Source organism: Conger conger, chromosome 3, assembly GCF_963514075.1.
Source record: "Conger conger chromosome 3, fConCon1.1, whole genome shotgun sequence".
NCBI lineage: Eukaryota > Metazoa > Chordata > Actinopteri > Anguilliformes > Congridae > Conger > Conger conger.
This window is the reverse complement of record NC_083762.1, coordinates 31,415,433-31,441,971: the sequence shown is the minus strand read 5'-3', so window position 1 is coordinate 31,441,971 and position 26,539 is coordinate 31,415,433. Positions and strand designations below refer to the sequence as shown.

The 26,539-nt window shown below is 39.1% G+C and overlaps 1 protein-coding gene across 1 annotated transcript; it reads right to left on the bottom strand.

The window, feature by feature from the left end:
- Positions 1 to 24,009: 24,009 nt before the first annotated feature.
- LOC133124059 (thymosin beta-11) lies at positions 24,010 to 25,977 on the bottom strand. Its single transcript, XM_061234914.1, has 3 exons — positions 25,874 to 25,977; positions 24,800 to 24,912; positions 24,010 to 24,571 (listed from the first exon to the last, which is right to left on the bottom strand). The coding sequence occupies exons 2-3, from the start codon at positions 24,897 to 24,899 to the stop codon at positions 24,540 to 24,542; spliced, it is 132 nt and encodes a 43-aa protein (XP_061090898.1). The 5' UTR covers positions 24,900 to 24,912; positions 25,874 to 25,977; the 3' UTR covers positions 24,010 to 24,539.
- Between the last annotated feature and the right edge of the window lie 562 nt (positions 25,978 to 26,539).

The following is a 26,539-nucleotide window of genomic DNA, read 5'->3' as shown; positions in this document are numbered from 1 at the left end:
GCATGCTAAGCGCATCAGTTTGCTTCTACACTCTCAACCAATGCTATTAGCTGAAAAGCGCGAAACAGGAGACCTCCCTCAAAATGGAAGGGAGGTTGCGTTCAAATGTGAATTGACTTCATCTTGCGCCGCATTCTGCTGGAGGAGAAAGGCGTGTGTAAATGTGAGTCTGCAGTCTGGCTATCGTGCGTTTCACAGCTCTGTTTCTGCTTCTCACCACATCCTCTTTCTGCAGGGCTGGCCCTGTTTTCTGCATTAGGCTCTTGCTTATCTTGACAAGGAAGTGGGGATAACCAGACCGAGCACAGCAATCAGACAGGCACCATGCTGCTGTGAGTGAGCGCTTTTCTTTACTGTCACAAAAACACTATAAAAGAGTCACTGGAACAGCCTGAGCCCAGAGAGCTGATTGGTAAATGCTTGGGCTTCTGTGGAGCTAAGTGAAACCGCAAAATAAGTTTGTAGAGGAAACAGGAAGTGGCATGAGGCCAATGGTGTAAATGAGCGTTTGCACCATTTTGAATCATCAGACCTTTTTTGATCATTTGTACATAAAATGGCCCCTGACAGAGACTTGCCTAGTTTTCCAGGCCAGTAACTGTTTAAAGAAAAAGGTAATTTTCCATATAAAGATGTTTAATTATTCATTGCAGACTGATGTAATGATGAAAATGAAATCTGACACTTGCATGATCACATATTACATATCACATATTATCTTGAGCAAGCCAAATAAATTATGTTTAATGGTGTCTAGCTGTATTTTGTACTTCTAAATGGAAATGCAAAAGAACTACAATATTTCAGAATGGTATTGCAAATTGCACAAAATTGCAAGTATTTACTCAATCAAGTGCTGTAAACATACGATACTGTAATGATGCTGTTTCATTGTTCTAATAAAGTGAGGGGGATGTGGGGTAAAAAAATAAGATTTCTTATTTTGTTTCATTATTCAACGTTAGAAGATTTGTTTACCAAAACAGAGTGCTCATGCATTGACTTCATGGTCCTTCAGTAAATCACTAGCATGCTGGGACAAAAAAATTATACAGTACATACTTTATTTAGGAAATATAAGTGAATGTCTTCTGCTTTCTTCTGTCCACAGACCAGAACGGGTAGTAAATGTCTTCGGCATCAGGTGTCGCTACCCGCACATGACCGTTAGGTCATTTATTTTTTCAATTCATTATAAATCGAGGAGGCATACTTCTTGATGTTATCTAGTTGGCCGTGAAAGAATATTTCACTATATATTGCAAGTGTGATGCTGGGCATGATGTGAACCACAATCTTGCAACCTTCACTCCCAGCTCTATTCACCCAACAGGAAAACCACTTTTCTTGGCATTCAACAAAAGCTTTGTAAATACTGTTTCATTCAAATTTCCATACACATGCTTCCATAGACATTCCCATGTGATGCATACATATCTGCTGTGAGCCTATAACCCCAAGAACATTTTTATACAAAAAACCCTAAAATATTTACATCCTGTGATTGTTCAAGAATGAATGTCAATTTCTGAATTTAAAATATGGTCTGGAAAACACTCATCCATTTTAATCGTACTGGGATGAATGTTGCAGAAAAAACAGACAGTTTTGACCTGTTGTTTGAAATAGCTGCATAATTCAACACAGTGAGCTAGTGGGCTAGTACTGTGCACTCTGCCTCACTTCAACAGGAAGCCTGCACTTACATTTCCTTATACCAGTTCATAATGAAGAAGTGATTGGTATTCTCTGTTATAATACATGGCTATAGCAGAGGAACTTCTTTATGCATGTGCTTACTTTAATTTCATATGGAAATTAAAACTATACAATATAATTCAGAATTAAATATATAGATAAAGTGAAATTTCATGCATACACTTTTTCAGTCAAATGTACTGTATGCTGTAATTCAATAACTAAATAACCCTCTGTGGTCAGAGGAGCAGTTCTTTCTCACAAACCAATGATCACACAGCAAGAGATTCCCAGAAAAAGGAAGAGAAATAAACAAAACAAAAGGATAATAGCCAGAGAACTTTTCTTGGGTCAGTGAAGCAGTATTTCAAGTAGTACCAAGAGTTGTGAAATTCACAAGCAGGAAACATGACATGTTCGAGCTGTTGGAGAAGGGTTGATAGAAAAAAAGGAAATATATTGCTAGCCTCTTTCTGATCCTCTGTTGGCATGGCAACACTAACAGTGTCCTCATGGAGGTTAGATTTTGTGATGCGTTTATTTTGGAGTACTGCCCACATTCTTTCGAGATGAGATCATCATTTTGACTTAATAATCGTAACAGTTTCAACTTGAGCACCAATACAAATACATACAGTTACATGCAAAAGTGTTGGGCTGTGACAGAGTTTTTTGTTGTTTTGTTGCTGAACTCAGCACATTGGATTTGAACTATTTGCATCCATATTGGGTGATTCGTGTAGGAATTTCATTTTGTTCAGACACGTAGTCCACTGTAATAACATAACATGTTGTTTTTTAAACTTTTCTGATTCACATTTTTAAATGAAAATAAATTATCTATAAATTAATGGTTTTATAGATAAACTTTTATTTCCTGGAAATGGCCCTTGAAAAGATCTGCTGGAAGACTGTATGCCTGACTGTAGTACATCAGTCATTATACATTGCCTGAATCTATAAAGCATGGTTTAATGTTTAATAATTCAAGATACAAGTTATGTTTAATGTTAAAGATGTCTTCAATTTTCTAGGTGCACATAAAAAAAAAAAGATTATATATAGTCTTTCTCAGGAAGTTTAAATCTCTTTAAAAGGTTGTTAATAACATTATTTAAAGGTAGTCATTGGCTTTCTAATATGTAGCAAAGGATAAGTACCAAAACAAGGGTCAAAAAGCGAATTCAGGGAGGTAATGTGACAACAGAACTGCAGTATCTCACTCTGGGCTAACTATGCCTTTATTAGGATGTGGGAAAAACAGATGTGAGACAGAGTGAAAGAGAGAATGTATTACTGCAGGCACTATATATATCATTTCTGCATAATGCACAAATGTACAACTGTTTTATTTCATACATAAAGCATATGTATTTCATTTCATGAAGCAAACTGCTTTGGACTGAAATCAAAATGTAAGTTATTTTTAGTCTGTTTTTTGAGTTACATCTTTATTTTCTTACAGGAATTCCTAACGTGGCCTGGCTATAGACCAGGCTCTGAATTGCCCTTTATTTTCAGTTTCTTCGAAAGAATAACATTCTTCATGAGCCTATTTCTCTGGCTACCTCTAGAAGAGGTAAACATGACACAACCAGCCCATAGGCCAATTAGGAGGATGCTACTTCTCTGAATTGCCGTCACCAATTAACTATTTCTGTGCATGTGGCCAAACCGCGCTGTGTTTCTCTGAAGACAGTAGCGCCTGTCGCTCTGCCGGAACATTCCCTACAGATCTAATTTTGTTTGGAACGTTCCCTGCAGGAGAAATTTTCTAGGTGCAGTGAGGGAGACTGAGACAAACGCAACGTGACAAATGCATGTGACCTTTCATTAGGAGGAAACGGTCCCCGCTGAGAAGAGTGGTCCTCCTGCTGAGAGCCTGGCTCGGTCCTGTACAGACACTATGCCATACAGTATACACACAATTTTTTTACTGAATGCATACATTCACCCTGCTGCTGCAAACAAACAAAGTACAAATTCAAACCGGCAAACACACACGCACATATGCACACGAATGTGAACGTGCACAAAGGCACGGACAACCACACACACATACACACAGAATGTAGCCAATAGACGCTGGCCTCTAGCAACATGCAGTACAGTGCCGTGAAAAATGTGGCCCTTCCTCATTTCATCTATCATTGCATATTTCTCACACTGAATGGTTTCAGATCTTTAATTTCAAATTTATGGCAATGGGAACCTAAGTAAACAAAATACATTTTTAAAATTATTATTTCATTTATTTAAGGAAAATAAGTTATCAAACACCCATATTACCCAGTAATTGGGTAATTTCCTGCTTAAAGTTAATAATTGGTTGTACCACCTTTAGCAGAAATAATTTCAGCTAAATGCTTCCAATAATTTGAAGTCAGTCAGCATTTTGCCCCCTCTTCTTGACAGAACTTCTTTAATGCAAATTATTTTTGAACATGAACAGTTTCAGGTCCTGCCACAGTTTATATACATATATATATATATATATATATATATATATATATATATATATATATATATATATATATATATATATATATATACAGGAATTGAGTAAAGACTTTGAAAAGGCCACTTGTTTGTAAGCATTTGTTATTAAATACATGAAGTAATTGTGTTTTATGTTTACTCAGGTTCCCTTCTCTAATATTACATATTGTCTAAAGAATGGGCCTGGGTTTTCAGTTTTCAGATGAAGACTTCCACTCGGAAAAATGTTGATTTGTCATGTGAGGCGACTGTGTCCTGGTGTGTTCATTGGTTGGTTGTCACCCTTTGCCATCGTCCTTTTCCAACCAGACAATAGCAGGAGCGGCTTTCCCACCGTAGCTATGCTAATGAAGGGAGAGAAGAATGGCTCCCTCACTGGTGGTCAGGAAACAAAGGCTGGGATGACCAAAGCTTCTCACGAGCATCGTCCAGACTCCCACCCAGAGGAACCCAGTTAAAAAACACCTCCGCAGTCTGTCCTGTAGTCTCCCTGCCCTGCGCTTATGCTGCTGCCTCCACTACTGTACATGATAATGTTCCAGTTAGTTATTGGACATAGAATTACATATAGGATTGCAATGCTCATTCAAAATGAATCTTAAATAAATCAGCAATTTCTTTTTCACCACATTAAGAGGACTGATTATTCCGTGTTAGCGGACCAGTTATCCGTTACCATGGCAGTGCAGTTGGATCACTTCTGATAGGCTGAAGGAAGCGTGTTATCTTTCACACAGTCACACCTAAGCAGTGTGACTGCAGAAAAGCATGTCAGACAGATGCCTCAGGCAGTCTTTCTAAAAACCAGTCATCAACCTGTTCGTTTTGTTTTCACTTTGGTACCATACTCTAATTCATTACTATTTTAATTTGTGCATTTTCTCACAGCTTGAACCGTTAGAAGATAATATTATATATATGCTCAGTGAGCATTTTATTAGGTATTAATTTTTTAGACTTATTAAGTCTTCTGCTGCTGTAGCCTATCCACTTAGAGGTTTGATGCATTGTGTGTACAGAGATGCTCTTCTGCATACCAGTGTTGTAATGTAAGAGGGCCAGACTAGTCAAAGCTGACAGGAAGGTGACTGTAACACAAATAACCACACATTACAGTGGTATGCAGAAGAGCATCTCTGAACACGCAACGTGTCAAATCTGGCTAGGCTACAGTAGCAGAAGAGCAATAAGTCTAATAAATAAGTCTAATAAATACCTAATAAAGTGCTCACTGAGTGTGGATATTACACTATAGTGCATTACACATGGTAAATAAACAGTTTACCATGTGAAATGCACTAAAAGAGTTAGAGGTATAGTTACAATCATACTGTAAATATGCCACCATCACAGTGCTTTCCATAACACCTGTGTGATAATGGGATATGTAATAGGGTATAATAGGGTACTTTTATCATTCAATTTCTCCTTTAATATAATTTCAAAGGCAAGCTATGTTAACAATAACAAGGTATAAAATGGCACTATATTATAAGGGAATATAAGTAGGAATAATTTTACTTTAGCAAAGCAAATTCGCCTTTCAGTGCTAGTGGGAAAAAAAATCTGCCAATGTCTTCTCTGGAATATTGACACACTACACATTTCTTGACATGAACAAAGTGAAGTGAGGTATTGTAATGTTTTGTAATGTTCATATTGCATGGCAATTCACTATAAAAAAACATATATGTTTATCCATGGTACTGATTGAGATATTACTTAATATGTGTTGACAAGCCTGTGAATCACAGAGAAGAAGACATTGTGGAAGTTTAAGATCTGCCGATCGATTAAAAAGCTTTTTCGTTAGGCTATATTTTGCGTGGTTAAGAAGCTCTTTTCTTGCTGAGACTTAAAGTACTGTCTGGCTGGCAGCCATAGGTTACAACATGTTCCCAGAGCATCCTGGAAGAAGACAAGTACCGGAAAATCATCTCAGAGTACTCAATTTCCTCAGAGGAGGTGGACATTGGGAGTTCGCCTTAGTTTGCACTTCAGAGCAGATACATGTAGTTCACGAAAATGATTTTTAAAGAAGCTGGAAGCCAATTTTTGCATTTTTGAGGAAAGGAGGAATCAAAATCTTATCAATTCTAACTTTAAAAAATAACTGACATTGAAATATAACTGACATTCAATATATTATAGCAGAACTAAACTAACTATAACCCCTTGCTTTATAGGCCATATATGGATTTCCACATAAAAAAATTGATGAAAAACATAATTATTTCACATACAAACAAATGTCCAAATGTCATAATTTATTTTAAATGATTTAAAAAAAACATACATTCATTTCTTGCATAGATTTTTTGATCCGGAAGACTAGAAAATGCTAACGAACCATAGATATCTCTGAAAGGAATGACGACACGGCTTCTGAGGCCTATGACTGTACACTATAAAACATACAGTATGTATAAAATGATAATCAGATTTCTTACACATGGACCAGTACATTGTAAGAAAGTGAAATCAGTAAATATATGAATTATACAATTGTGGACAACTTTAAGATGTACATAAAACAGACTAGCTGGCTAGCCTGGCCAGTGGCACGTCCTGCTAAAATGCCACAGGATGGCACATACTGGGCCAAAGCATGACCCTGGGACATAGACTTCCAATCATCTGCAGGGTATCCCTCACCTCTTAAGTGAAAATCAAACCTTCTGGTCGATTGGGATCTCCTGGTCTGCTGTCAGCCAGGGTTGACAACAGTCCTGTCCTGTCACAGCTGGGACATCATATTTTATACCACAGTGTTTATCCTTTATCCCTTTGGAGAATAACTTCCTGTTCCTTGGTTACTATGTTCAGTTAAATACAATACCCCACCCCCCAGTGCACAATTTGATACACAATAAGTCACCTTACTGTGTATCAAAAAAAGCAAAAGGCCTCTAGTCAAACTCCAGTCCTGGAGGGCCGCAGTGTGTGCTTGCGTTTAAGGTGTTCTTAGCACCAGTTGTTCCATTAAGTCATTAAAATTTGCGAAAGAATCCAGGCACCTTGTTCTCAAGGCCATCATTGTTAGCTGATTAAAAGGAAACCACGAAAACCTGCAGACATGGTGGTCCCCTGGGAATTTAGTTTGACACCCCTGGTTTAGAGGATGATTCGGTGGAGCACACTTTACAGTCCTGAAAGAAAAATAATTGTAAATAAATAGGCTTGCCGAGGGTCTCAGCTTCTTCCGTTCTATATTCAGCCTTATAAGTGCAAACATAAGAGCATACCAGTACATTTAAAGGTGTCTTCAACACCTGCCTTGTAGTTATAAAGTAACTTTGTTCCTGCTGTCTTATCATCAAGCTCTAAATGAATTAACTGTCTACATATCGTTCTGCTAGTTCGTTTACAAATGGAAATTGGCAAAAGGTTTTCAAGACCAGGTTTTATACGGTGTTAGATACTGCCAACCATACTATTTAGCTTTTAGGCAAACTAGGCAGTAGGTATAGTCAGGGGTAAGAAAAAGGGGAGCATTGCTGGGCTGAATGACCTGTTCTCACCAATACCTTATGTTATGTTATGTTAAATAGAATAGCATTTCTATATATGTTCAGTTTATGTAATTCATAATTAAAATAATTAGCTAAGATTTAGGTACTATAATTAGATCTTCCCAAGAGCATTCCTGTGATAGCAATGATCTAGTTCAGTCAGTGCTTGAGAACTCACTCCATAAACCTGCCCCAAAATGCACTTTTGCTATGCTATCATTGTATGGAAACAAATGTAGAAAATTTCAGCACTCATAAATGTGCTTTAATCGGCCAACTTTGATTTCAAAGCCCTGACAGATTATATTACCTACAGTCGTGTATGTTCACCTTTCGTACTGTTTACAGCTGCCAGCCACACTGACGTAAATCTTTAGTGATAGCTCACTCTGGTACTGTAGGATGTAGAGAAGGGGCTTTTCTTTTTCATGATGCAGTCTCACATCTGTTTCTGATTTAAACTAACTCCCAAAAAGGGCAAACACACTTGTGCTGAGTGTGTGATGTCACCCAGTCCTGACATCACACACTCAACATTATTGCCTCAGCAGAGCTCTAAGGCCACATTCCACACCAAAAATATTTTTTTTACAGTGAAACGGGATCTAAATGGAATGCCCATATATCAGGAAATGCACCACAGTTTCCTACTAAATTCCCCATGGAGATACCAGTGTATTCTTGCACAGAATGACAAGAACTCAGAATGCTGAAAGATTTTTTGAAATACGAACTGAAACTAAAACTAAAATTTCTGGTAGCACTATACTCATATGCTGTTTCAAAGCTTTGGAAGCATTTATAATGAATTAGAAAGGGCATCTGACCACAACAAATTGAGCATTATTCAAAATTGAGTGCTTCCAGTACATCAGCTGTGCAAAAGTATACATAGTAAGCCACTACAAAATACTAGAGGCACATATTCAATTACAATTATGTATTATGAATTGCACTTGGACAGCTTATTATTTTCTCCATTAACAGAAATGAATGAAAATTTAATTACGGGATATTGACACTGGAATTACTGGAATGTTATTGGGAGAGATTAGAACTCCCAGCACCAAATCAGGAACAATAATCAAACTGGACAAATCAGGTGTGAGTGAATGGAAGTGGAGGGACACGTCAGATCATCGCTGGCCTAAAGAAGCTCTGATCGTACCCCATTCCAAACAGGAAGAGGGGGCCCCAGGGAATGTTTTAGAAGGCTTTTATTCCGGCTGTCTTTCTCCGCCTTAATTCACTGGCATTTCCTTTCAAATTATTCTTTAGACCCGTCTCCTCAAGAGTTAGAACACATATGATTCTCCGGTATCTTTCATTTTTAAGATCTTAAGATGACTGAGAAAATAGAACTTTGCTTGCAAATACTACATAAACTAATTTTGGGAATTGTAAAATATATTGTTCTAGAGAAAATCGCTGTGTCAGTTCAGGTCTCATTTTATTAATGCTCTTGTAGATAAAACCTTCAATGTCTAAGATAGGTTACTATCAGTGTTACGTGTACTCTTATCAGAGTTGATTTTACATTGAACTGTCTGCAAGAAAAAAAGAGTAGAGATAAAACAGATGCTCCTCCACTCAACATAAAGTGTGCAGTTTACTGTGAAGATTATGTGGTTTTCAGTTTATTGCTTTCATTGTAACCGTTTTTAATTTTAGAAATGTATTAGATGCTGCCTATCCTTGCAATTACTCCCCACAACATTTTACTGGTATTGCAGCTCTATATAAAATGTGTGCACGGAGAGCATTACTATGGATTATGGAAGAAAATTTTATATAAAATCCCATTCCAAATCCGATGTCATTCCAAATCTCAGGTTATTCTCACAGATGGCAGAACCTGCTCCAAGCTCAAATCCCTGTCTTGTTTAACATCAGTCAGGAAAGCTTATCTGACAAGCAGTATAGGCTATCCGTTGAATGAGTTAATAGCAAGTAATCTAAACCCAAAAGTAAAGGTTTAATCTTCATCATAGTGAAATAAATTCATCATCATTAAATTCAACATCATTAAATCAGTTTGATTATCAAAACAAGGCACAAAAATCTGTAGTACTTGTCATGTTTTGATTCCACCTGAAGGATACCCATAGGAATATAAAATGTGCATGTCTATAAGAAGAAATTTAATTCAGTAAAAAGCTTGTATTATCAGTCTCCATATTCTATTGTTAATCTCGTATAAGTAGAAGTAATACAAGACATAACAGTACTATTTGAGAATTAAATTCAAGTGATGATGCTGGATTAACCCTCTATATCACAGGTGTCAGAATCCAGTCCTGGATCAGGACCAGTGTCTGCAGGATTTTGATGTTTCAGCATCAGTGATTTGTTCAAATCTACTCTGTTCTCCAGGCCTGGATTGGCTGCTCCAGGACCCCTTTTTGGGACCCAGAAGATTGGTGGTTCAAGCCCTGGTGTAGCCACAATAAGATCTATGCAGCCTTGAGCAAGGCTCTTAACCCCACATTGCTCCACGCAGGATTGTCCTGTTTAGTCTAATGAACCTTAAGTTGCTTTGCATAACAGTGTCAGTTCCATCCATCCATCCATTATCTGAACCCGCTTATCCTGAACAGGGTCGCAGGGGGGCTGGAGCCAATCCCAGCATACATTGGGTGAAAGGCAGGAATACACCCTGGACAGGTCGCCAGTCCATCGCAGACAGTGTCAGTTAATAACTGTAATGTATTGCTCGTACTTTCTGAAGACCAGTAGTATTTATCAGTACACATGCATCAACATGCATTTTTTGGATAGGAGTATTGTAATACTTACTTGGTGAGCAGTCAAAGTGTAGTGTGTTGCTTTAAACGTATTGGTTTCATTGGTTTAAATACACTGTATTTTCTGTGATATATCAGAGCACCAGCTACAGCTAATGATTAATTATTAAGCAGGAAATGGCTCAACCTGCTGGGAACATCTGCACATCCCCCCATTGAAAGCATCACAGAAGCTGAGGAAAGCCTCCAGTCATCTTAAGACCCAGAAGTGCTGACGGGAAAGGCCGTCTGGTACTGACCAGCAAATACTAATTTTGCAGATCTGCAAAGCAGGTGTGCAAAGTAAAAAACACTATGTCCATGGGCAGGCAATTCCTCCCTGAAATTACCAATGATTTTTGTGTGCTAACATGCTTCACTTGCTCTAAGTGAAACTATGCTTTTTGTTACACATGGAATAGTGTAGATATACAAATTGCCTTTTTCAAATTCCCAAACATTTCAGTAGAGAAGATAATAGGCAGTGAGTATTGTGAAAGACAATGAAAAGTGAAACAGCACATCCTGACTTTTACAATGGTGTGCAGTATGTGCATCTGTGTATCTGTCCATAATTTGTTGAATGCATTTGCATTGTAGGCACACTGTGCATGAGTGTGTGCTTGTGATGTAGTTGTATGTGTGTACTATATGTGGATGTACACATAAAATAAGTACACAATTATTTGGTTTTCCTATGCAATTCATGGACATAACTTTTCAGGACACAATCAGAAAAGCAGATTTTACCTGCTGGCCAGACCAAAAAGGCAAACAGGAAGTGTTTTCAGCTTGGCGGAAACAACTTCCTGATACTGAAACAAGTGAACACACATCATGTGACTTTTAAAACAGATGCTTCTCTGTTTTGAAGGCTGTAAATTTTGTACGAGGTCACAGCGACCTTTATCAGTAAGCCCTTAATTATCCAGCTAAACCTAATGCCTCAAATCCACCACAACATAATAACAGTAAGGGCTATCTTTTACATTGTATTGCTAATCTAAAAGAATAGCTAATTATGTGATCATAAGCCAAGGAATAGTATAAAATATTGCATGCTTGAACGCACACACGTGTACAGTATGCATGCATGCATGCATGCACGGACACACACACACACACACACACACACGTTAAACTGCTGTTGTGTAATCCCCGGTCGCTGCTGCATTACCACATTATTCTAGCACTATTAATTCAGCAAGATCTGAAATCCAGCAAATGCACTGTCAACTCAAAAGTTACATGGACTGCATTTATAGTTTAGACAATTCACCAGTTACAGTTTAACTTTTCTTTAGATGTTTTGTATTGTATTGATATTGTATTGTATTGTATTGATCTGCAATTTATATGAATTGGCAATTATTAAAGTAAAGCATTCATTTTAAATTGTGGGCGTATCCCTTGTAGGTAAACACATGATACAAAGCTCATAGTGTGTTTTTCAGGCTTACACTTCCTTATTATTATAATATGATACACCAGCCTGCGTATCATAAATGCTATCTAACCTACAAAATCACAGAGGCAAGATGCAGTGCTTTGATGTCGTTATTTTTCTGTGGAACACAAATCACACATTTTGTGATGTTCATGAGAAGCGCTATCATAATATTTTGCATTGAACACACAATAGAGAATTCTAGAGCTTCAGCAATACTTGAACTGAGCCTAAATCTTCTCCGAGGGCACACCGTTGTTATGTCTGCTAACAGTGTTGTTCTGAACCAGCAGCTCCAAGACAAGTGCTGTTCTGGCCTTGCTGACAGACATGGGCAGACATGGGCCTTGGAGGAAATGGACCAGGTATAAAACATGGAGGGAGAGACCCATACTACAACAATTGACCGAAAAGTACAAAGTCTTTCTGAGTAAATTTGCTCATTCCTCTTTTACATTACATTACATTACATTACATTACAGGCATTTAGCACATGCTCTAATCCAGAGCGACGTACAATGAAGAGCAAATTGAACACAGGGACATGATGAGGACCCTAGAGGAAAGTACCAAGGAGTCCTAGCGTGACCACATAGATACAATTTGAACCCATGAAGAATACATCAATTTACAAACTAGCATAGCACAGTTGGCAGCTAGAATACCCCAAGTACAACAATATATATATGTGCTATTATAATCTATGGCATACGGAATGCATGCCACTGGCCTCGATATTGTCCTCCTTTAAAGAACCACGCTGTATTTCACCTCTGTTTACCCTAATCTGTACATTTGTAGATATAGTTTTGGCAGAACATTTGCTTTGGGATCCAGTAGTCTTTGTTTTCTGAGAATTAGTCACTGTGCAAAGGTCTGTGTGTCGCAGTATAAAATCTACTTCCTCATTTTACGTGTCAGTGTAGGCATGTTATCTGTTTGAACAAGTGAGAACTGGTTAGAGCCACAAGTTGAGCGAAAAGCTATAGCATTTTACAAGACTTCTAATATGATGAAAATGTCTAGTTCCGATTCTGAGAAAGTCCCTGACAAGTCAATGACAACACATTGTGCAGATAAGCCATCATAGAAACTGATAACAATACCTGAAATAGCAAAGACCTATTTTCTATTCCTGACCAATTTGGAATCACTAGAAGTGCTTCTCAATGCTCTATGCTTAGTCTGTACATTCCATACAATACTACAGGGTAGCCAATTCCCATTTTACACTGTATATTCCATATTGTATAACAGGATAGCTAATTAATGTGTTACACTTATATGGTACTACAGGAGGGGCAGCGACTATTTTACACTGTATATTCTTGTCCGGTACTACAGGTGAGCAAGTGAATATTTTACATTCTGCAAGTTACATAGAGCTACAGGAGAGAGCTAGTGCCTATTGGGGGAGAGGGGTTTCTCTCCCTGGAGACAGCTAGTAGCATGTGAGAATCTGAAGTATAACCAAATGAAATCGGGTCAGATTAAACCTACCCCATTGCTTTTCTCCATTGAGATGACTCTATAGGGCATAGTAAGTCGATGACATTCAGTAGTTGGCCAGCTCTTGTGTATGGCCATAGGGCCCATTCCGCAGTCACACTAAACTTTTTATTATTCAGCAACACAGGAAACTGAACTTATGAAAGCAATGCTGGGGGGGCGGGGGTACTAATCCAACCATTAAGCAAGCTCTTATAGAACTTAGCACTGGACTAAGCCCATAACCACATACAGTATAGCACTACATTGCTGAAATTGAGCATTAACAGCCTGCCAGTACAAGGTTGCTTGCTGAAGACAGCACTTTCTTTGTGTCCAAACAAAATCTGTACAATCTCATGACATAAATATATACACTCAGTGACGACTTTGCAATTAAATATTTAATCAGGCAATCATGTGGCAGCAATTAAATCCATAAAAGCACACAGACATCGTCAAAAGGTTCAGCTGTTTTACAGACCAACAGAATGGGAAAGAAATATGATCTAAGTGACTTTGACCATGGGCTGACTGTTGATGCCAGACAGGGTGGTTTGAGTATAGTAAAATTGATGATTTCCTGGGATTTTCACACACAACAGTCTCTAGAGTTTGCAGACAATGGTGCAAAAAGCAAAACAATATCCAGTGAGCAGCAATTCTGCGGGCAAATATATGTTGTTCATGAGAGAGGAGAAGGGCTAGACTGGTTGAAACTGACAGGTGACAGTAACACAAATAACCATGCATTACAACAGTGGTTAGTAGAAGTTAGTAGAAGAGCATCTCTGAACACACAATGTGTAACACCTCTAAGTGGATAGGCTACAGCAGCAAAATACCAATACGTCTAAAAAATAAGTTAAAAAAAATACCTAATAAAGAGCTCACTGAATGTGTTTTTTCCCAACACCAAATTGTATTTTGGTAAACATTCTGATTGAGTGGCCGCTACTAAATATAACTAATAGGGCAGTATGCAGATGGAAGGTGCTACATCAAGCAAGTCATCACCCAGTGAATGTTTCTCTGGTGAAAGTGAAACAATATATAGGAATTTAGGTGAAAACCCAGCTACGTTTGGTTGAAAAGTGAAAGTTTTCTAGCCAACAAGGACTTATCGTGGCTATATCTGTGTGTTTATGACAAAACATCTCTCAACCTAGATTTTCACCCCTAGATATTCCAGCTTTATCTCACTAAGTATCTATAGCGTGAAAGCATACACGGCATCAAATGATCACAGTGGTAGCAGTTTTGTTTTGAACCCTGATAATTGCACAATATAGCCTTGACACACCTACAACTGCCATAATTCTTGAATTGGTATACTATAATTTTGGTTAAGATTAAATAATTCTGCACAACTGAATGAAAAAATATAAAACGGAAAGGAAAAAGGGAAAAATATAAATAACAAGGAAAGTATAAAGTATGAGAGAAATCCCTTAATACTGTGAGATTTCAATAAGTGTTTGTGTTCTTCCTGGGAGCCGCAGTCCACAGCAGGTCCAGCGAGCGTCTGCCTCTTGTCCAACAGATGGAGGGCCGGGGGCCATGTTCCTCACCGCCACCTCTCAGCCCGCCAATCATTTACATCTCTTTCACTGGGGCCCACAGCCCCGATTCCCGTTCACCGACGCAATAATGGAATTACACTCTAAAGACATGCATGAAAACGCCATTCGATGTACGAGATTATGTTTAAAAGATTACATTATCCAAATCACTTAACAGCACTGCCGCTTAGTGAAATAACGGGTCAGTCATTAGCAGGCTGTTTTCTTTTTCTTTTGAAGAATACTGATGCTTTGCATGGTGGCTTCAATGATGACATAACATGCCATAGGTTCTCTTGCAGTTGTGCTTATGAATGCTGACGCAGTAGTACTGCTAAAGAAAGAAGTTATATAGCTCTTGTAAAAGGAAGTGACCAGAGAAAGTGATCACTCTATTAGGTAGACCTGCACACCAGCTTGTTTATGCAAATATCTAATCGGCAACTCAGTACTGTACATGGCCAAGAGGTTCAGTTTTTGTTCAAGCCAAACATTAGAATGGGGAAGAAATCTGATCTGACTTGTTCACTTGTTGATTCAATGATTGTTGGTGCCAGGTGGGGTGGTTTGAGTATCTCAGAAACTACTGTTCTCCTCAGATTTTCACATAGAACAGTCTCAAGAGTTTACAGATAATGGTATGGAAAAAACATCCAGTGAGAGGCAGTTCTGTGAGTGAAAATGGCTTGTTAATGAGATGAGGAGAAGGGTCAGACTGGTTCAAGGTAACAGGAAGGTCACAGTAACACAAATAACCACATACTACAGTGGTGTGGCGAATAGCATCTCTGAACATGCAAAATATTGAACCTTGAAACGGATGGGCAACAGCAGTAAGTCTAATATAGTCTATATAGACAGACCAATAAATCTAATAAATATCTAATTAAGTGGTTACTGAGTTTATATATACAGTAGCTCCAGGAAGTATTAAGACTTTTTTTCCACTTAATTTTGTGTGTCACAGCAAAGGGTCTGAATATGTATGTAAATGAGAAATTACATTTTTAAACACTTTTTTCCACTCTGTAATTATTGGTTATAATTGAATCTACAACATAATAAATGTGCAAAAAGTGAAGGGGCCTGAATACTTTCTGAAGCCACTGTATACAACAGAAACAGTAAAACTACCCTGAAACTGTCTACCTGGTTAGACTTCAATTCTCAATGTACTGTATGCAACCTTGGTATGCAATTTGACCTCTCCTTGTTCAGCACGGAAAATATGCTTCCTTTTTTTCCACCTCCAAAAAACAGTCTGCTTGAGGTCAACATTATGTACTGCATGCCAGATATGGGAAAAATAGTCCAGGATCAACCATTGTAAGGCACTTCCTTGTGTGCTTCCTGCTGGAAGAACACATAGTTCACAGCTTGTACAAAGTAGTCCTTCTTGAATACAACTATATATGAACATACTGTAATACCTGTGCACTGGTGACTGCTGAAATTCAGAACTGTTTTAACATTTAACTATGAATGCTGTGATAAGTAGCATAAGTACCTGCAGTAACAAAGGAAATTCCTGAACACAGCTTTATAATATAAAATGCACACTCCAGCTATTTAAATGCATTTACAGACATGGAAAGGGACTGGAAATATCAATCTCTTTGCTGTTTTCAAAATGGGTGGCAAAAGTAAACACAGTTTTAGTGATAAGGAATTATATTATCAACACATTTTACAGCAGTGGCCGTGAGAAGTAGTGGGCTGGCTCAGAATAATAAAACAAAGCTACTTTGACCTTTGGTAAACCTGCTTTACAACTAAACCCCTCTCCTCTGTGGCTCAGTGAGAATGACATCATTCTTTGACTGGATTCTGTTTCTGAGATTACCATTTTAAGCATGTAACCCCGTCATTATCCTGTGCGTATGTGGGGGTGGAGGACAGCAGAAATGTAATGGTTACGGAACTGGACTAGAAGGTTCATTTCCCTATAAGGGCACTCTTTACATGTACTGTACATAACTTGGTAATTTGATTCATTTGTTTATTGAACATGCATTCTATACTCTAATGCGACATTAAATCATCTAAGATGTCAACAGAACATGGTCAGTTTCCGAAGTTGGATAGTAGTCACTGGCCTACAATTCTCTAGTATTCGATCTACAAGTACGAGGACTCCCAATTTCTAAAGATGAACTAACTCGGACAGACATTGGTGGCCATTTAGCTGAGCTATTTAATTGTGTTCTACTTGAATGCATAGAACATAATGAAGGTCAAAAAATCCTTTATCCTCTCCATCTCCTCACTTTTGCCCAACAGCTTCAGATCAACCTGCCTTCATGGCTGAACTGGTTTCTACACTTACACACATTTACAAGTCATTGAAACTACCTTCACTATTAATGATTTAAGTTTTACTCTTGCTTAATAAAGACCATTACCAAAATGTTCATATTCTTCAGTAATCGTTCACAAAGGAAAGACAGAGAAAGCTGAATAGATCATCAGTGAGGTGGGGAGAGAATGTTCTTGCTGACCGCAAGGCATTCGAATTAACCTGTTTCATGCAGTATTTGCTCTGCTAGCTGTTGAGCTAACCAGTCACCAGACCAGGCTGTGACCTCTCTCATCAACAAGGTGTTTCCATCCGCAGAACTTCCACACACTGGATGTTTTTTAGTTTTTTTTGCACAATTGTGAGTAAAGTCTAGAGACTTTTGAAAATCCCAGGAGATCAGCAGTTACAAAAATACTCAATTGTCTGGCACCAACAATCATGCCATGATCAAAATCACTGAGATCACATTTTTCCCCGTTATGATGGTTGATGTGAACATTAACTGAACTCGTACCTGCATGATTTTATGCATTGCACTGCTGCTACACGATTTGCTGATTAGATTATCGCATGAATAAATGTGTTCCTAATAAAGTGCTCAGTGAATGTATATATTTGCCATATAGTTTTGCCTTTGCTTCTTTGTCTTTCCTGTTCCCATGAAGAAATGTGAGTAGATAGACTAGTTTTATCCATCAGTGAGGTGGGGAGAGAATGTTCTTACTGGCCGCAAGGCATTATAATTATCCTGTTTCATACAGTATATGTTTGCCTTGCTACTTGCTGAGCTGCCCACACCCTCCCCTCGCTTCCCAACTGTTGGGGGCCAACACTGTTTGGCCACATATTACTTCATGAGCAGACAGTAAAATGTTTATGGGACTGTGAAACAATACACTATCACAGGTGAAAGCAGGAAGTTAGTAGTCCAGATATTTCAGAGGCATACTGGACAGAACCCATTGTTTACATACTTTGAAGAGCCCTGGAACTGTACTAGTAAATCATACAGATAGTTATTATAGTGATAGAACTATAACTTGGCTGGGTGGATTCATTTTGTGTCCAGGTTGTTTTCAATTGTATTTTTGTGGATTGTGCCGACCTAGATCAACTTTGGCCACTAGTCTTATTAGTGCTTGTCAAATTGCAATCAAGCTGTGGATCTATGTCGTTTCTTTTGGCATTAGGTGTTAAATTCCAATAAGGAAGTTAACAATGACAGTGTCAAGAGGATATATGCAGAACTGAATTATACCTAGATCTTGACCTCTGATTAAGTAATATATAATCCTGCCAAGCTCCAACTAAAGATAAATATGCTGCATTTTACGATAAAGTTTATATATATTTTAGTTTATATACACTCTTTATATTTTTTAATAAGACACTAATAATGTTTATAACTAATTTCTTGTGCAATTATAGTCACTGAGATGCTGAAGAAGTTACAAGGTTCAGCAGCGAGTGATCTCATTAAAAGAGTATTTAACCTGCTGTTCTATTGTTTTGGATTTTTTGTTTTTATTTTTAAGCAGAGCGGGAGTATCATAGCACAGTCATTATGGAAATGTTCAGCTGGGGAAATCCAGCTTGGCAAGCCAATGTAGCCAAAACACTGAGCCTGTTTGAGAACTTTGAAAAACATTCAGTTGCATACATGTGCAGTGGAAACAAAGCTGTCTACTGAGCAAGTAAATAATACACAATTAATTGTATTTATGAATCATTGTACATTCAGTTTTAAGAAAAATGGACTAGATAGACTAGTTTTATCTAAGTCCAGAAAGTCCAAAAATGCCGTTGAACTACATTCCATGTGTGACAAAGAGCTAAATATACTGTACCTTCTTAATTAACACTTTTCTACACAAGAGACTAGGCACTTATGAAGTGATTGGATACGGCTTGTAATTAAACAGCAGGGTCTTAGACATTCTGTCTGCTAGTCAGTTCACATTCTAATTTAATGAATACTGTATGTTCAAAATGGCTTTAGTCCTTCTCCAAAATGTCGTGAAGCCACTCATAAGCATGAGGTATTATATATATAGTATGTATTTCATGGGGAAAGGACCAGGGTCTTTCACTTCCAGCTTGTGAATGCTATTGCTACTGACTCAGATTCAATATATTTTGCAACTAACTTTGAACAGTCAATAAGTGAGCATTGATTTGTTCTCAACTTTGACACATTCAGTAGTCACTGAAATATCTAGAAAAAATATACTCTGGAAGATCAAGTTTAGATTTCATTGAAACATATTACATTCCATTGCTGTTTACAAATGAGAGGCAATTCTCTGATCTCATTTTGGAAAGGTTCCAGGTTTTCAAATAAGCTTCTGTATTAGATGTTTACAAGCAATTGCTTTGTAATCTGAGCACACATTACATCACAGAATTACATTCAAGCAGGAGAATGCCTTCTGGAACAAAATAATTTGACAGTTCATTTTATTTACTATGAGACTTCATAGTTCAGTGTACAAAAATGGCCACAACAGTCACCAGATCTCAATGCAACAGAGCGCTTTTGGGATGTGGTGGAACGGGAACTGTAAATGCAAATATAAAGCAAAAAGAAAGGAATTTGATATAATTCACTTAAGTAGTATTCTATAGTTGACATAGGCGGCATGGATTGTGCAGTGGGTAGCACTGCCGCCTCACAGCAATCCCAGTCAGCCGGGGCCTCTCTGTGTGGACAGTACAAAGACATGCAGGTTAGGCTGATTGAAGAGTCTAAATTGCCTGTGAGTGTGTGAGTGAATGGTGTGTGTGCCCTGCGATGGACTGGTGACCTGTCCAGGGTGTATCCTGCCTTTCGCCCAATGTATGCTGGGATAGGCTCCAGCCCCCATGCGACCCTGTTCAGGATAAGCAGGTTAAGATAATGGATGGATGGACAGTTTATGAAATAGTTTCTATGCAGCTTCATTATTCACATTATAATTGTAAATACACTGAAATAACATGCATTTGAGATTTGGCATGCAAAATAAATTACACTCAGAAAACTATTTTTGGTGCCTGCAGTTATGTAATGGCAGTGTAGTAAATGTGCGTGGCTAGTACAGACTGCATTTGCAATTTAACGGTGCAGGCATGTCCTGGCAGGTCATTACATAACATCCACACAAGGGGAGTGTCTACAAACAGCCCTGGAAGGAAGGAAATAATCTCATCATCAAATTAAATTCTGCAGCGAAGCACAACATACATGAGGGAATTTCTACCTTTGCAGTTTGCCATTGGCTGAGGACCAAGGCAAATATGCCATTCTATTCCATTTTTGCAGCATGCCAGGGGTGTGGGATGGAGGGGATTCCCACATGACGATAAGCAATTCCTGTGTCGTCCTGAAGTCACAATGACCAAAACAGGTGTCCCTGACTACCACGGTTTGCAGGGGAATTGGTGGTGATTAAATTAGCAAACTAGAGATAGCTAGTGAGGGATAAAGGCTAAGGTGATGGTCCAATGCGCTTGGCCACGCGCGTGGTCTGGACCGGCCATTTCTGTGCTATGCTGTTGTCTTACATTAGGCCACGTTCGTGGTCTGGGCCGGCCGTTTCTGTGCTATGCTGTTGTCTTACATTAGGCCATGCGTGTGATCTGGACCGGCCATTTCTGTGCTATGCTGTTGTCTTACATTAGGCCATGCGTGTGGTCTGGACCGGCCGTTTCTGTGCTATGCTGTTGTCTTACATTAGGCCACGTTCGTAGTCTGGACCGGCCGTTTCTGTGCTATGCTGTTGTCTTACATTAGGCCACGTTCGTAGTCTGGGCCGGCCGTTTCTGTGCTATGCTGTTGTCTTACATTAGGCCACGTGCGTGGTCTGGACCGGCCGTTTCTGTGCTATGCTGTTGTCTTACATTAGGCCATGCGTGTGATCTGGACCGGCCATTTCTGTGCTATGCTGTTGTCTTACATTAGGCCACGTGCGTGGTCTGGACCGGCCGTTTCTGTGCTATGCTGTTGTCTTACATTAAACCCTGTGACCTGCAGGCTGCTCTCCAGTGTCTGTCACAGTCGGTTATGTCCCTGAGGAATGTCTGCTCACCCGTCAGGTCTCATTACAGAGCCGGCCCTCAGGAGAGCACAGACTGCTGTTTCGCCCTGGCCTCATCTGCTGTACCACCCCAAACGCATTTCAGGCCTACAGGTAACCAGCCATCTTCTGTTTGTTTTACCTTGAGGAAGCATGACCGACTGCTACTGTCAGCAGCAGTTACATGCAATCAGCAGGATTACAGATCATTTCAAAGATGGATCAAAGACTAATCCTTAAAAAAACTGTGGATAAAGAGTGATCCTCGTAAAGACGACAAGACATTCATAAACATTACTCTCAGCCATGTTGATGCCAGCTAATAAAGAGGAAGAGGAAGGCCGACATTTTTGAGGAAGCAGTCTTCTCTGATGTCCTCATCTCTTTTGTCAGACAAAGCTGTGGAGAAAACAAAAATGGCCTCTTTAGCAGCGATGGTTGACGGTTCCTGTGATACAGTAGACGGGGTTCTTGCAGCAGTAGGCTGGAGGGCCGTTAAGCAGGGCCAAACAGTGGCAGGCAGTGTTTAATTGTGTCTGAAATAGCTGTAGCGCAGCTGGGGGCAGTGTGCTGAGGAAGGGCTCCTGCACTGGGTGCACGGAACAATAGCTGTACACAGCTGACAGGAAGGAAGCTTCGTCATGCTGAGAGAGAGGCTGGGGGAAGGGCCTAGCCCGCCTTTTGACCTGTCTGGCTTATCCAAAGAGGATATAAACTTCTAGCCTGCCTTGGGTCAGCCCAGGACGTGCCCAGGGAGGCCCAGGTTATAATCTCACACGAAGAATAAGTAAAAATTAAAAATAATAATAATTATGGAAAAATTGATAAATGGCGAGTTTGTTTCAGGAATTGTACTCTTGAGGTTATTTTAAATAAGATGACATAATCTCATGTGAGTAGAACATGTATGAGTAGAGCAGGCAGATTTGGATCCTACCTGCTACCTTACACAGAGGAAGATAGAGCCCAGGACTGAGAGAGCAGAGTGAAGGCCAGCTTCCTTCATGGTGTGTGGCTGGAAATCTCAACTTCACTTGACCGGATTAATGTGCCAATAACAGTAACTGGCTTACAGCAATCCACTTAACCTGACATGTACTATTATCTTAGTTTTATACTAAAATAAAAAATGGACATCAAATAAAAGTGCAGTTATATCAAGCTTTCTACGCACACTATTACAGAAGGAAGACATTTATTCAGTTTATCTTATCACAATATCACATTTTATATTACAGTATGTTAGCCTAACAACACATAAACTCTGTTGTGTCAGTTTGCTACATTACCAATTTACTTAGCCAAAACCCTTATCTCACATGTAATTTATTACACATAAAACTGTATAATTTATTGAGGCTATGAACCTTGTTCAAGGGTTGAAACACTGTGTGCTACTTTTCAAATCATTATACATATGGCACCTGGAAGAACTGGCAAGTGGGTAATTCAGGGAAATACAAGAAAACTATCAAGACGCCTCTATTGACAACAGAATGAGGAACATCCTCCTGTGATGTTTTTCTTATTTTAAATTTGATTTAAAATTAAAATAAGTACCATTCCACCTATACCCTTGCCAAAGCGCCAAACTGCCACATCAACAGCCCACAGCATATGAAGGGTTTGAATGACCGCACTTTTGCGCCCAGCAGTTCTGCACTGCGAATGGCTGCAGCATCCGCAGATGTGCTGCGTTAAGCCTTTAAACACTGCGCTGCCATCGCTGCTTTTCTAGGTCAGCTAGGGAGGGCAGAGCACATCGGCACACGCCATAGGCCGGCCCTCGTGTGTCTGTTGATTGGACCTCCTTTGCAACGGTCAGCCAGTATGCACACTCAATTTAAAGTGACATTGACTGGCTTCGATTTCCACTTTAACACATTCCCCTCCCTTGCCGTTTTCCCTCCACGGAGGCATTTCCTGACTACATTTGTGACGTGCAACAAGCAAACTTAACAGGTGCTCTGCAAGGGAGTATAGCTGATGAATAAACCAAAAACAGAACTGAACTGCCCTCACAACATATATATGAAATGCTACCCTACATAAAATAAAATAAAAATTCCGTTGGTTGACTTTGGAACGTATATGAATAATTCATAACCATCCTAGCTTTGTTTCAGTGATAGTAAAAACACATCCGCCGGTCTTATTAAACCTCAAAACTCAAAAATAAGGGGATGTAATTGCTCCTTCCCCTTTCATAATTCTCAACAAAAACCCACTTGTCGTGGCTTCCATATTTCATCCTGCCATTTTGGGGATTCCCTCCTAGGAGCAAGGGAAGGGAACATCAGCATATAATTTGAAATCGAACCCAGCCATTGTCTCCACCTGTGTTGCTTGCTTTCTTAACCTCCCATGGATTGATTAGGAGGCGGACTGGAAGCTGTGGTTGACACAGTATTCAGAAATATCCCCTGGTCGCATCTTTTGTCCTGAATAAACATTTACCCAGAGAAGGATTTGTTGATATTACTGTACAGCAGCCATTTTACATGAGGGCTTTTGTACCACTTAAATAATCATCATCTTTCCCTGTGCAGTACTGCATTCATGCAAGTAACTATATCAAAAATGCTAAAAAGTTTGGAATTCTATGCATGTGTAGAATCTATGCATACATTTAAAAAAAAGGAAAAGAAATAGAACCACAACATTAATCATGGGTTTTTACATTTTTATTTGCATATCAAAACAAAATGTGCATTCCAAGAATTGAAATGGAAAAAAACAAAACAAAACACATTGCCCAATTTGTAAGCATTTTACAATTCGCCAGAAGTCACACTAATGTGGAGAGCGTGCGAGTCCTCCGATTGGTCGGCCACGCCCGTGCTCTTCCTCATATTGCCATGCGGAGGCGTTTGAAGCAGGCGACATGTCTGGAGAGGGGAAGGAGAACACAGAGGGGAGCTATGCCGTGATGAGGGTTGGCGGCAGGTTCTCTGTACAGACAGTCAGTAGTTTTCCTTCGTCCTTGCTGTAAGAAGGGGCTAAGGGCTATTGGGAGGAGGGTAAAGGGGACTGGGGGGTGAAGGGGGGGGGGGGGGGGGGTGTGCTGCACAGTCATCTGCTTTCGTCCAATCACAATGCAACTTAGGTTTTTCAGTTACAAAGTTAAACAGCTAAAAAGAAGTGAAAAAGAAGGCAATGCTTGTGGAATGTACAGTGCATGGTGGAACTTCAGTCTTCACGAGTCAGCCTTCTTCTCCTGCTCAATGGCTGCAAAAGAGGAAGAACGGCTCATTTTATCCACAAGAAAATAATGTAAAAGTAGCTCAGTTTATAATGGTTTAATCAATAAAAATTAATCAGTGTCAGATGTTTAAACACTACACAGTAAAGCATGCGTCTTGTGCATACTAATCTTCAGCAAAAAATGTTCTTAAATCCTATTTTCCCAATAACAAATAAAGCATAAATCAGATTTTCATCATTGTATGATCTTACTCTCTTTCGTTGGCAATGGATTTTTCTCCTGAGTCTCAGTCTTCTTCAGCTTGGTCTTGTCAAATTTGGTCACCTCCTCCAGGTCAGGCTTGTCGGACATGTTTGCAGAGTATCTGGTCAGATTAATATAAAAAGAGCATTTGGCTTAAAATGTCTCGACAGACAGACAGCTTGGGGTGCAGAACCTGCTGCCCTGCAACAAGGCATGAAATGGCACCATAAATCAAACATGCGCGTCTATGCATATTAAGACTCTAGGCAGCAGAACGTGCATGTTAACGGTTTATTAATTTACATCACATAACGGATGAAGTAAATCCCGGTTCTATTAGTTTCCTATACTGATGTCAATTTACATGACAATTCAAGTTCACGTGCGGTAGACGCGAAAACCGTCGACTAGTTGCAAAAATACACAAAAAGATAGGTTGACGTAAAGCCTTTAGTCATAATTAATCCACGTGCACATTATTTTTAACATTTGGAAATCATCTACGCAATCCAGCTTTGTTCTCTTTTTACACGCTCCCAAAAAAAAAAAAAAAAAAAAAAAACTCCAGTCTCCAATCTGAGGAACCACCGCCCTGCTTGGCATAGTCTCAGCAGACCATTTCTCGAACGGTAAATCTATTGTACTCCAAGCCTCATCCAAAATCCACATCCTGGGTAGGATCTTATACATTTTGATTTAGTGAAATTGGCGATATCTTCTAAAGGACCATATCAATGCCCTTAATCATGTATACGGAGTGCTTAACTTAAAAATACAAGTAGCACACTAGCTAAACAAAGAAAGCATCATCCCTCTTCCTTGTTTCTATGTACATTCTGTTCTCATGTATGGATACACACGTTTGGTTTGCATTCTACGTTTTTATCGGCCGTCGCATCTTTTGTCTTTTTGCTTCCACCAAACATGTCGACAGTTACGCTGTATGTGGGAATATTCTGGTTTACTCTGTACTTCCGCAAATCAAACACCATACACAATAAGTCCCCGTATATAAAATTAAATGTAATTGTATTTTGTTCGGATACAGACTGGATGCTGAAGACAAAAGTCTTAACACTCACCAGAGTCTGACTGACTTGCGCTGAATATATCGTCTTGGTGCAGTGGTGGACTGAAGCAGAAACGCACACCCCAAGGATATATACTCTGAAATATGCAAATATAAGCATGACGTCACGCCACACTAGATTGCATTGAAAAAGAGTAAGGATATTCGTTAAATACTATCACAAACAATGAAACTTCATACATTTATATTTTTTACCAATAATTCGCGATAGTAAGTTATTTACACAAAAGCAGTCTAATCGAGTTTCCGCATCAGTTTTGCGATTTACTCAAAGGTGACACCTTGTGGCTAGTTATATGAAAAAAATTAACAAGCAACCAACCACTGGGAACTGTCATTCTAACTGATTGTAGAAAGTTAATATAAACAAAAATAATGCAATAATAATATGTGTGCTGTACTGCTTTCCCTGTGGTGAATTGGATTTTACTTCTCACATATTACATCAAATGGTCCAACATTTTCCACGTTCATTTGCAGAGCATAGCATTTGCTACTGTTGTTATAAAGGGAAGTAAAAATACAGTACAGCCAAAGACGCATTCCCTTTTTCAGCCAGATACATGTAATCTTTAAAAATGGTACCCTTGTTGTTAAACAATTCCCTGGTTGCTAAAATAACAATCCATGTGATGTGGGAGTGCTTGTGGCTAATGCT